The sequence below is a fragment of the Arachis hypogaea genome, chromosome 13 (genome assembly GCF_003086295.3).
Source record: "Arachis hypogaea cultivar Tifrunner chromosome 13, arahy.Tifrunner.gnm2.J5K5, whole genome shotgun sequence".
NCBI lineage: Eukaryota > Viridiplantae > Streptophyta > Magnoliopsida > Fabales > Fabaceae > Arachis > Arachis hypogaea.
In genome coordinates this window covers 132,329,451-132,342,708 of record NC_092048.1, presented here as the reverse complement: position 1 = coordinate 132,342,708, position 13,258 = coordinate 132,329,451, and the positions used below count along the sequence as shown (strand labels likewise).

The 13,258-nt window shown below is 29.2% G+C and overlaps 2 protein-coding genes across 3 annotated transcripts; both read right to left on the bottom strand.

Annotated features, from left to right (window-relative positions):
• Positions 1-5,414: 5,414 nt before the first annotated feature.
• Positions 5,415-7,066, bottom strand: LOC112733656 (glycerol-3-phosphate acyltransferase 5). 2 transcript variants are annotated; one of them, XM_025782694.3, is made up of 2 exons: positions 6,470-7,066; positions 5,415-6,385 (listed from the first exon to the last, which is right to left on the bottom strand). In XM_025782694.3, exons 1-2 carry the CDS (start codon positions 6,947-6,949, stop codon positions 5,492-5,494), a joined length of 1,374 nt encoding a protein of 457 aa, XP_025638479.1. In that variant the 5' UTR covers positions 6,950-7,066; the 3' UTR covers positions 5,415-5,491. The 2 variants fall into 2 exon arrangements, with proteins under 2 accessions (XP_025638479.1, XP_025638478.1); XM_025782693.3 differs by having other exon boundaries at positions 5,415-6,394; positions 6,470-7,064.
• Positions 7,067-8,930: 1,864 nt separating this feature from the next.
• On the bottom strand, positions 8,931-9,991 carry LOC112735457 (thaumatin-like protein). The gene has a single exon (XM_025784993.2). It carries the CDS (start codon positions 9,972-9,974, stop codon positions 9,168-9,170), a length of 807 nt encoding a protein of 268 aa, XP_025640778.2. The 5' UTR covers positions 9,975-9,991; the 3' UTR covers positions 8,931-9,167.
• Positions 9,992-13,258: the final 3,267 nt, after the last annotated feature.

Below are 13,258 nucleotides of genomic sequence, written 5' to 3'. Positions count from 1 at the left end.
TAATATAATTGAATAAAGTAATAATAAATAATTTCATTCTTTTTTGCTAAAAAAAGACTCAATTATTAACAAAAACACATCAAATTCATTTATGAATCTAAATGAATCTCAATTAAATTAAAAAATAAACCAAAATTATTTTAATTTTTTTTAAACAATTTATAAAGTAAATAAAAGAAACAAATTTCAAATTGAATGAACATGAAGAACATATAGCGTGTAAGAATCCTCATTATTCATCTTCATCCCCTTTGATATAATTTTATCTCTTTATTCACATAAATTAAAAGGGGTATGGTAAAATTACAAATATGAAAAAGGAGATAATTTCTTTCTTTGTGTGGTCGCTCTACATGAGCATGCGATTGTTGATGGTAGCAGGGCGGTTCCAAGTATATTGGTGTGAGCACAAGTGTTTCACTACAATTTAGAATTTTTTTGAGTAATATATGATAATAATATTTATTTGTCTTTATTATATTATTAAATTTGACTCTACAATAATTTTTTACTCAACTTTTAGGACTTAATCATCAATTTAAAAATTTTATATTAGATATTCGTTAGAATAATCAATTCTCATATTTAAACGAAATTAGTGTTCTTTTTAAAAAATCAACTTAAAAGAATATTATTTATCTTCTTTTCAAATTAGCTTTAATTTTTGCGTAGCAACTATATTAATTGAAAGCTTTTTTAACTATTAATATCAATAAGAATCGGCTTCTAATTGTGTTGGGAAGTGAATTTTTAAATAATTGTTTAGTAATATATATAGAAAGAGATAAAGTTTGATGGTAGTGTTAAGAGAAAAATTACTTAAATTTTAAAAAATATAAAACCTAAAAAAATAGAATTTTAAATTATATATTATTATTTAAATTACTATTTTAGTGTTTTAACTTGTATATTAAATATTTTGAAGACTAATCATATTTTATAATAATAAAATATAATCATTTATTATGTTATATGTACATAAAAAATAATTATTTGTATAAAATATGTATTAAAATATAAAATATATATTAAAAATAAATTAAACAATACATATATTTATATATAGATATATAGTAATTAATAAATAATTTAATATTTAATTTTTTATATACATATATTATTTTTATTATAAAAATTATTATCACGTTATATCAATTTTATTCTCACCATCAAAATTTTTTGCATCCGTCAAAGGATGGTAGTAAGAAGGAACCTAAGAGCAACTCCAATGAGCAGTATGTTGAGGCCCTGCTTTTGACAAAAGAAGAACGGAACCATTGGAGAAGAGAAAAAACGAGTTTCTGCACAGATCTCAAGGGAGAAGAGTCCCTGTTTAGAGGGACTCATGGACAAGCAATGGTAACTTGTCACATGACAAGTTATCTTTTAAATAAATAATTATATTAAATTATAATTAAATAAATAATTATATTAAATAATCAAATAATATTTAATTTAGTAATAATTATAATAATTAATTAAATTAAATAATTATATTTTTATTTAATTAATAATTTATATTAATTATTTAAATAATAATTAATTAAGTAATTAAATTATAATTAATTTATTAATAATTATAATAATTAATTAGATTAAATAATTAAATTTTTATTTAATTAATATTTTATATTAATTATTTATATCATAATTAATATTAAATATTATTTATATTTATATTATTATATTAAATAATATTTTTCTTTGTATTAAGTAATTTTACAAATTAGTGTAATCCCAAATTATATATTGTGTATTATTGTTATATATGAATTTATTTAATATTAATATCTTTTAATAGTTAATTATTTTTAAATTTAAATATTTAAATTACATTATTGAAAAAATTAATTACATTAATTTTAAATATTTTAATTAATTAATTAAGTAGGACCACAATAGGAACTAAAGTTAGTTCCTCCTAATGGAGAAGAGAGATGCTTTGAATTCTTATTTATTGTTGAGAAGTGCTAGGGGCAGTACTTTTGTTAAATTTTGGCCAGTACTTAACCATCAAAAGAAAATTAAATGATTCTACACCATTAGATGTAATCTCACACTATTAAAAATATTATTGATGGCTAATTGATGGTTAAAAACCACAAAATCTATTGGCCCTTAGACTTTCTCTTTGTTGTTTATGACGCAAAAACTGATGTTGAGTTACTTTTATGACAGATGGGCCATAAATAGGAACTGGAATGAGGCTAAGGTGCGGTAGTTGCTGACGCGGCATCAATGTGGAACGAACCAAACAGTGGCGTCATGGATGAGCTCGATGAGACACGTGTTGGAAGTTTATTGTAATTTAAACTTCTATTGTGGCCTAATTGTAATTATTTATAAATCATTAATGACTTAATCTCATCCGTTAATGCTAATGTTTGATGGATGCATTAGATTTAAAGATTATATCACATATAAAATGGTCCTCTCTCTGCCTCAATACACACGACGTTTTACAATTTCCACTCACTGAAAAGAGCGTGAAACTGCCATCCTGATGAATGTCTGAAGGAAAGGAAGGGGAGAGAAACCAGTGTTGGAGATCAACTCTACTGTAACCAAAACTCAACAAAATCAGTCTTAAAGTTCAACTCTACCGTAATCAGGACTTGTTATGGCAACCAATCCAAGTATGAAAATCATAACTTTTAAGATCCTAATTAATGCTTCCGCTAAAATAAGTTTACATGTGGTATCAGAGCATGTGTTTTGAAAGTATGTGATTTTCTCTAATCTAATTATGATATCCACGGTGTTTAATGTTTCTGATTAATTATTTATAATTGGATTTTAATTAAGTGGGTTTCAAATTTCATGCCATCAAAACTGCATATTTGTGGTTGTATATGTTCTATATGTTTTCTTCTGAATATTTTAATTTGATCATAAATTATACTCATGTATGAATTTACTCTTGAGTTTAAGTTTAGTATTGATGACAATTATGAAATTATTTTGAGTACGTAATGTACTCTAATTTTATGAAAAGTCTATAAATATTTTATTTATAGTATTAAATTTATTTAGATTATTTACTGCTTGTGTATACCAAAGTGACCAAGTTATAACGTAAAATGCCAGTATATTTAATAATGTGTTAATTAATTTTAGAATTAGATTTACCCAAAGGAAATCTCTTCTATTATTAATAGACTTGAACGAGAAAAAATTATTATTCTTAGGTCTGATATATGTATTGTCCAAAGATGGTATATGTATTTAGCAGAGAATTTTAATCTTCAAGTATGATAAATATGGCATTTATTTGTATGTTAATATGTTAGTATATTATAGAATTTTACCCAAAGGTGAACTGTAATATGCTTGTTATGTTCTGTAATATGAATAAATGATAAAATTAAAATTAATATGAGCATTGTATGATTAAATGACAGGTATTTCAATTCATTCGCAAGCTTCATCTGTTACCATGTTTAATGGTTTAAACTTTTTCTGAATGGAGTGAACAAGTGAAGTTCTATTTAGGTCTTTTGGATCTTGACTTGTCACTTTTAGAAGAGAAACACATTGTCACTGATGACAATGATGAGGATGAAAAGTATGCACTTAAAACATGGGAATGTTCTAATAGATTAAGCCTTATGTTTATGCGAATGACTACTGCAAGCAATATTAAGACTACCCTTCCACAAACAGAAAGTGCTAAAGAATATCTTGCGTTTGTGGAAGACCGCTTCCGTTCAGCTGATAAGTCACTTGCTAGTACATTAATGTCACAGCTCACGTCCATGAAGTTTGATGGGTCTAAGAGCATGCAAGAGCATACTATTGAGATGACTAATATTGCTGCAAAATTAAAGTCACTGGGTATGATAGTTGATGACTCCTTTATGATGCAATTCATTATGAACTCATTAGCTTCTGAGTATGGAGATTTTCAAATTAATTATAATGTCACGAAGGAAAAATGGGACGTTAATGAATTAATTGGAAAGCTCATACAGGAAGAAAATAGACTTAAGAATTGTGGTGGTCATTCTGTCAACTTGGTTCAAGGAGCTGGCAAATCAGAAAAGAAAAGTTCCAAACAAAGTGTTGTAGCAACATCTACTATGGAGGCAGAATTTGTAGCATGTTTTGAAGCTACAAATCAAGCTTTATGACTGCGAAATTTTATTTCAGGACTTGGCATTGTTGACTCAATTGCTAGGCCATTGAAAATTTATTGTGATAATTCTGCAGCAGTATTTTTCTCAAAAAATGATAGATATTCTAAAGGTGCCAAGCATATGGAAATAAAGTACTTTGGCGTTAAGGAGGAAGTTTGAAAACAAAGAGTGTCCATAGAACATGTTAGAACAGAACTTATGATTGCTGATCCATTGACTAAAGGATTGCAACCAAAGACATTTAAGGAACATGTACATAGAATGGGTCTTGGTTCTTCTGAATGATACTAACACTCTGAGCTCACTATGTTTATTTATGTGTTTTTTGAACATTGATAGTTTGTTGTTTCTAGTTAAAGTAATATTATTGTATGAGTTATAACATAATGATCTAGAAACTTTATGGGACCGATATAAAATTGTGTTATTTATGTAGCTTGTGTAGTAAGATGCTAGTGGTTGTAGTATATGAAAAGAAATGTGTTTCATATTAAATGCATGACGGCCATAACTCACACAAAGTATTTTACCATATTAAAGCAATTATGTAATGTGTGAGAATATGATTACACTTAGGTCAAGTGGGAGAATGTTGAAAATTTATTGTAATTTAAACTTCTATTGTGGCCTAATTATAATTATTTATAAATCATTAATGGCTTAATCTTATCCGTTAATGCTAATGTTTGATGGACGCATTAGATTTAAAGATTATATCACATATAAAAATGATCCTCTTCCTGCCTCAATACACGAGACATTTTATAGTTTTCACTCACTAAAAAAAGCATGAACGTAAGGAAAAAAAGGAGAGAGAAACCAGTGTTAGAGATCAACTCTACTGTAACTAAAACTCAACAAAATCAATCTTAAAGTTTAACTCTACCGTAATCAGGATTTGTTATGACAACCAATCCAGGTATAAAAATCATAACTTTTAAGATCCTAATTAATGCTTCCGCTAAAATAAGTTTACAACACTGGCGTAGTTGTTGAGGGTGTTGGTGACACTATGGTCGCTCCCCTTCCTGAACACATACGTGCTTGTTTTATTATGTTGTTAATTGACGGCAGTCAAGGAGGAACTTGGTTACACACTAGTTTTCAATTTACCCATATCCAAATGTTAAGTCATTTTAAGCATAAGCATTATTGTTTTTTTTTTTTTTTGTCCTTTTTCGTCACTGATTCATGTTTCCCATATATGTGCTTTTTTTCCTTCAGGAATCAAGATCCAGGATAAAAACAAATGAACGAACGAATAAAAGAGCTGAGTAATGATAAATAAAAAACACAATGGATTAATAATCTTATTGACTAATATATAATAATGAAGTTGCAAGCAATGCAAAATGTTACTGTAAAAACGGTTTAAAGGTGGTGATGACCTTCTTGATCCGATGAACGAAAGAAGTGCAAGACGACACAGATCCATCGTTCCCAGCCAAGACTCTATACTTATCTCTCCGAGTAAAGTTTGTGCACTCAAACCCTAACGTGGCGGCCAATATCCGCTGCACATAGTTTGCCACGTCATGCGGGCTTTTACCCGAAGAGCACGTGGCTTCAACCGGCAACTGGTTCAGAAAAGTCACCTCATAAACGGGTCTCGGGTTCATGAAGAAAAAAATAGGGTCCAAGCCTTTCCATCCTCTAGCCGTAGTTGCATGGAAGAACCCTACCCTATAGTTCATGGCCACCGGCACTATCCGGTCAGTTAGCTCTGCAAATAGGGCGCTGAACCGTAAAAGGAAGGGTTCACGGCATGTTGTTCCTTCTGGACAAACCACCAAATCGCCTTTCGATAGTTCTTCTTTGATTTTCTCCGCATCCACGTGTCGTATTCTTGTTAACCTAACCGTTGGAATTGGCGACAGCATTTCTGATAAGCGAGAGATGGAGTATGTGACGGCTGGGATTTGGCGTCGGAGCACGGCGGAGAGGACTACGGGGTCCATGAGGGTACGGTGAGTGCACACGAAGAGCACGCCGGAGTTTCCAGGGGAGGCGGGTGGCGGTGGCCTTCCTTTGACCACGACCTTGCCGCCGAAGAGCCTTGAGACGTAAGGGGTGGCCCAAAAGGGTAGGAGGGAGCCAACGATGATGCGGATTATGGCAAGGCAAATGCCTAAGGGCGTCCATAGGAGGATTAAGAGAGCGGTGGAGGGTGTTGGCCGCTTCACTAGGCGGCCGTCGTGGAAGATCACTGGAAGTGGGCGGAGCAGCTGGTGTTCATTGTGGCACTTTTCCTGCATGCACTGAAAATGTACATGTTTTTATATAAAAATAATCGAGTTGAAGACGAAGCCATTTTCACGGTTTGAAAAGATTACCTTGCTATCAGAGCTTGAAACATTATGAATGGAGCCACCACGAACCAAGCCGGTGGCCAAACCAAACCTATTGACACAGAGCTCAACCCCAACCACTTCATCAGCGCGCAAGTGCTCTTTCACGAACCTCTCCACCATCACCCTAGGCATCTTCGTCACCACAACCCTCTTCTCCTTCTTCGAGCTCAACACCTTCCATACCTCCATATCCAGATCGTCCATCAAGAACTTGGGCAAAACCGCCCTCGCCACCCACTCTATATCTGACTCACCAACACCCGCAACCGCCGCAAATATCATAACCTTCAGCCCCATGTCACCCTTCCCAACCTTGTCCAGAATCCGAATCACTGGCCACAGAAGCAGCAACAATGCGAAACGGATCAAACCCGATGCTTCGAAAGCTACCAGCATGAAGTAGCAGAAAGTATCGGAGTCCTTCAGAAGCCTGCCTTCTAACTCAGACACCACACACTCCATTATTATTATTGGACTTGATTCGTTTCTGTTTTAGCTTTGAAATGTTGTGGTGGTAGTGCTTAAGAATCACATATGTTTTCTCATATAAGAAACAGATCATGTTTAAGAAATTGTGCTTCATTATATTTGACTAGCTAGTCTCCAATACTTGGGACACATAAAACAGCTTATCGGTTTTACAACCACCTTATTATTACTACGTTTCCACGTTAATTAATTAATTAATCGAAAATTCCAAGACTAATTTTAGTCAATAATTGATTGATACATTATTTTTTTAATTTTATTCATTTTTACAAATATACATACATAGCATAATTTGTGCTTATAAAACTGCAGTTACATGCATATTAACAACAAATAACATACATAAATTTTATATTTTGCACGAATTTACGAGTGTTAATAATTAACTGTACATTTGTCCAAAAATTATTGATAATTTGGAAGGTATCTTTTATGATATCTAATTTTTTAATTATTTGATACAAAAATAAAAAATAGAATTCACTTTTACCTCTCTCAATTTTTAGACAATTTAAACGTCAATATATTAGATCCTATAGAATTTTCCAACTTGGTAAGGCTATAGTTAATATACTAATTTAATTTGGGCTTATTTTTGGTTCCCTTTTAGTTTTTCGTCTGCTCATGCGATTTTGGGTGGATATATCCGTGTGGAATAGAGGATTATACGCCACATTTTATTGGTAAAGATTTGATTACTTAACTCCACCTACTTGACGTCAGTGTATAAAACTTGAGTAGATGGTGGCCGGCGTTGGATACGTAAAGTTGGGTCTAACGTAACCTCACAGTATTTTGGTAGCTATTACCGTCAAAGGCGTTAATGAACGCGCGAAGTGAAGCCGTATAAATATTAGGCATGGTGCTAATGATAAAAATAAAACTGATGTACGAGAGAAAATAAAAAAAAAAATAGCCTAAACAGACTAAAGTTATTTTATTTAATAGTTATTAATTATTATTAAAATAATTATATAATTTTAAATATAATATATAATTATAAATATTATATATATGAAATTATAGATATTATGTTATATAAAATAATTTTAAATATTATTGTTATTATTTTAAATTATTACTTTATTATTTTAATTTATTCGTGAGATTATTTAAAGACTATTTATATTTTATAATAATATAGTATAATTATAAAATTTGTTATATTATATATATATTATTCTATTATTAAAATTTTTAAATTTGTCACTAAATTTCAACCTCATGCCAAAGTCAAAGTGGGTCAGAAAATATACATGTTGCTGAAAATATATAGCTTAAACAAAATAATAGAGAAATATGATAGATAATCGATATTTTTATTTTATATCTGAATCAATATTAATTAATTTTTTCTTTTTCCTTTTACACTAATTAAAACGTCACCCTCCTAATATTTTCGTTAAAAAATATATGGAATAAAGCAAATAAATGGATTTGTTCCAGATATATAGAAGAGTTTCTCCAAATCCTTTATTTTTGTATGTAGAAATTAATATTTATCAATTACACAACATGCATTCCAATGTAAATTTATTCATATTGTTCCATTTGCGTGGAAGACTTCCCAATACAATTCTCACATCTTATATTTAGTAGGTAAACATTGGTTAGAAATTGGAAGCAAAGAACAAGTGCTTTAATCTTTGGAATAGCTTGTTCTGTCTCCTAATCCAATACTAAGAACATTCTCTATCATCACAATCCATTATATATATATATATATATATATATATATAGTCATCATGAGGAGGTTGAAGCTTATATATAAAAAAAAGGTGGCTACTCCAATGAAGATTTTATGATTGTCATCGTGTGAAAATATTTCATTTTGATCATTGGATGATAGATTATAGGGTTTGATTTTTATTTAAAGTAAAAGTGTTATCTTTATTCAAAGTATTGCTAAACAAATAAGTTACACTTTTTAAACAAGGATCATCATGAGAAGATGTTTTTGGCATCTTCATAGGAGTAATTGCCATAAAAAAAAACTATTAAAGAAGAGAAGGCTGGATTTTCTTTTTACCTCTATGGTATGAGAGAGAGTAAAAAATTCCTAACATTTGATTTTAACTTATTATTATAACATGAGCACTTAATAGAAAAGCAGAGTTTCAGATGTGACAACACCGTCAACCATAATCAAGCACTAAATAAAATATATATTGTAAAAAGTAAAAACACATAGCTACGGTTTGGGAGGGCAAAATGTAATGGAATAGCGAGGTGCCTTACAAGTCTTGAGGGCTGAAGAGTGATCATAAGCATAGCTATAAGCCTGTGGACAAGCAGCCTTGAAGATTCGAGCAAAGAGCGTAGGCTTACACTTGTCCGGGTTAGCATATTCCCCACTGCAGCAATACCTGTGTGTTCTTGCACCCAAACACGCACTTTTGCACCCCACAACCTTCCCATTCCTCTCCAAAACAAGCGATACAGGGCACACACCATTCAAATCTGCCTCACACGCCGCAACACCACACCCTCCGCTGCCCCCAACCGCCCTCATTGACACCGGAAGGTTAAATCCGTCAACCAAACTCACATCATAGAAATGCAGCGGACTCTGTGAGGTTCCAAGCGTCATTTCCACTAGCGTTGCAGGAAGGGCTCCTCCTATACCTTTGCATTGTAAAAGGCCTGCGCAGTCGCCGGTTTCGCAAGTTCCTCTGCCTGTTTTGTCATCGAATATGCACCCTTGTCTTCCCCAGATCCTCCCTGACCAACCACTAGGGACTTGGATCTCCGCCTCTTCTCCGCTCGGAAGGAGAAAGCCTCCCTCCTTAGGAGAATCCTGACCTGCATTGCCAAGAATACCCGGCCATACATTTTCTTTGCAGTTGTTTACCAGTATCAATTGTATCCCATCTGTGACACCAAAACATTCATGTATATAATTACTACAATATAAGCTACTCAGTTGTATGTACAAATAAGGGTACAATGTAAAAAGAGAAAAGCTAGAGAGCCATTGAAATTTATTGTTTTGGGCCATCACTTTTTTCAACAACATACTTCGACTCTCTAACATTTCTCGTGTAAGAATATAAAATACACAAATTATATATAACATAATTTTAGATGATCATGAAGCATATCCAATATATATTCGAGTACCCGTATCAATACTTTGTCAAAAATCACATGTAACATAGATAAACTACAAAGACGTATCACAAAAGAAAATACTGTGGAAAACTGAGGAGCACCTGCTCTGAGGGAGATGGAGAGGAGAACAATAATGTAATAGTAGTAGTGATATTGAAAGGAGATCGGCATTGGAATTTAGAATGTGAAAACTGTTTAATAATTAACAGAGAGTAGAGTGGACATGTATATGTGGTAGTAGATATATACTTGGTGTTGCAGAGAATGAAAAAGAAGTGGAATTAATTAACAGAGAGTGGAGTGGGGATGTATATGTGGTGCAGAGAATGAAGGAATGAGGGGAATGAGGGTTCTAAATAATCTCCTCATTTTCAGCTTATGACTACGTGCTATCAGTTCCCATTAAGCATGCACACATTATCTACAACCATTATCGCTTTCAACGGTTACCTCCTAACTTATTTAAATTTTAAATTAATTAAGGTTATTCATATTTCATGAGTTTGAGAGATGATCTATTGTTCACATTATTTACAATTTTTTGTTGTTCATTGAGTGGAATTGTAATTAAAATTAGTAAAATTAGTTTTCTACTTAATTTTAGAATAATTTACATTTTTAATCCATTAGTTAAAATTATTTCTTAATTTTAGGTTTGATTAGCGTTAATTAATATCCATAATCTTAACCAAAAGAAAAATGTGAAAATTAAAAGAATATAAAATTAATAAAAGTTTAGCGTTAATATATATATATATATATATATATATATATATATATATATATATATATATATATATATATATATATATATATATATATATATATATATATAGTTCATAATTTTTTTTTTATAAAATGCAAAGGAACTTATGTGATTAGTTGATTTTTTTTCTAATAAGCCCGCAGGATAAAAGAAAAAACTAAAATTTGAAAAAATTTGAAGACACTTGGCTCAACAGGCATGAGTTACTTTTTTATTATTTTTAAGAATTAATTTTATTTTTTTGTTAATATATTAATCATTCTACAAATTTATTAGATAAGTATTTTTTATTTTAATATTGACGTGACCTTATTTATATCATATTTTATTAAAATTAAAATTACTGTAAAATTTTTTTAAAATATTAAATTATAAAAACTCACAATAAAGATGTATATATATTATCAGAAAAAATATAATTTAAATAATAATAATAATAACATTATCCTGATTCAAAAATAGTATATATAAACTAAAATACATGTTAGTTATTTATAAAAGATAATTTTTACTTAAATGTCATGGATATTCATATTTATCTTCATCTTTTTTAAGTGGTAGGTCAAAATATAAATCTGAATATAAATGGGCCTTCATTTTTTTATAAATAGTGAAAAATAGAAGAAATGAGAATGCTTATTTTTTTCGTTTTTAAATATCAAACTATAAGAATAATTAATAATAAAAATAGGAGAGTATAAAAATTATGTATCTGGACAAAATCATTCATAATTCATCATACATCTCTTTATCAATAACTTCTCGAGTCTTGAAAAACCGTCAGATTTATTGACCATAAAATTAATTATATAAACACTTCAACATTATTCAATTAAAAATTATGTGTAACAAAATCAAAATAAAAATTTAAAAATATTATTTACAAATTAACTATTTATAAACGTTATTAAGTTTAATTATTTATTTTTAATAGTATTTAATTTGAGGCTGAGACAAAAATTTATATTTAAAAGACTCTTTATCTTCATGCATAATTTCAATTGTTAAAAAATATTTTATTTTTCTTTTTAATTTTATTTTTAATTTTTTAAATTTTCTTTAATTTCATTATTTTTTCAAAATTATTCATTTATATTTTTATTATATCCCCTTACTATATTAAACACTATTCTTAGCTTTCTCTTACTATTATTCTCTAAATACATACTTGTCATTGCCTCATCGCCATTATTATATTTCCTTGTTCTCCTTTCTCATTTTTTCCTTCTCCTTCTGCCTTCTCTTCAGCCGACCGTAATTAATTATCACCAAGGATTATTATTGCAACTTTTAATCTTGTTTATCACTTCGATTTATAACCATCTATTATGTTAACTTTTATGAGTTGTTAAAGTTTCGCTAAAAGAAGTAAGGCGTAAAGCATTTAAAATTTTTACCCAAATTATCAAATTAACTTTTAGAATGTATAAAATTTATAAATTTAAATTAAATAAGATATTAAACAAATTTATTATGTTGTTATTATGGGTAACAAAATCAAAATAAAAATTTTGAAACATTATTTACAAATTAACTATTTATAAACGTTATTAAGTTTTGTTATTTACTTTTAATAGTATTTAATTTGAAGTCGAGATAAAAATTCATATTTAAAACATTATTTATCTTCATGCATAATTTCAATTGATAAAAAATATTTTAATTTTCTTTTTAATTTTATATTTAATTTTTTAAATTATCTTTAATTTTATTATTTTTTCAAAATTATTAATTTATATTTTTATTATATTCTCTTACTATATTAAACACTTTTTTTTATTATTATTCTTTGTACACGTACTTGGTATTGTCTCATCGCCATTATTATATTACTTTGGTCTCCTTTCTCATTTTTTTCTTCTCCTTCCACCTTCTCTTCACTCGACTGTAATTAATTATCACCGAATATTATTATTGCAACTTTTAATCTTGTCGATCACGTTGATTTATCACTTTGATTTATAACCATCTATTCTATTAACTTTTATGAGTTGTTGAAGTTTTGTTAAAAGAAGTAAGACATAAAATATTTAAATTTTTGTTTCAAATTATCAAAATTTGATGTCAGTCATCCTAAAAAACAATATCAAAATATATTATTTTTAACTAAAATAATAAAAAATACATAATTGTAAATTTAAGTCACAATTTAATATAGTACCTTGGGACAAAAAGGCAACCATTGCTATTTATGTTTGATTGCTACTATCTAAGTTTTACATTTATTTTATTTTGCACATTAATTTAAGTGTACTTTATTATTTTATTTTACATATTTTGAAATAATGCCATTGTATTATAAGGATGAGATTAATTTTCATAATCTAATGCAAATCTTTTTATTATTTTGTTAGTCATTTGAATACTATCCATTTAAAATAGTTACTTAAAGTGAAACACTATAT

Coding starts and splice junctions, on each gene's coding strand:
- LOC112733656 (XM_025782693.3), bottom strand. CDS start 6,949: ATGGAGTGTGTGGTGTCTGAGTTAGAAGGCAGGCTTCTGAAGGACTCC. Junction 6,395..6,469: donor TTTCAAGCTCTGATAGCAAG/GTAATCTTTTCA, acceptor GTACATTTTCAG/TGCATGCAGGAAAAGTGCCA.
- LOC112735457 (XM_025784993.2), bottom strand. CDS start 9,974: ATGGCCCAAAACAATAAATTTCAATGGCTCTCTAGCTTTTCTCTTTTT.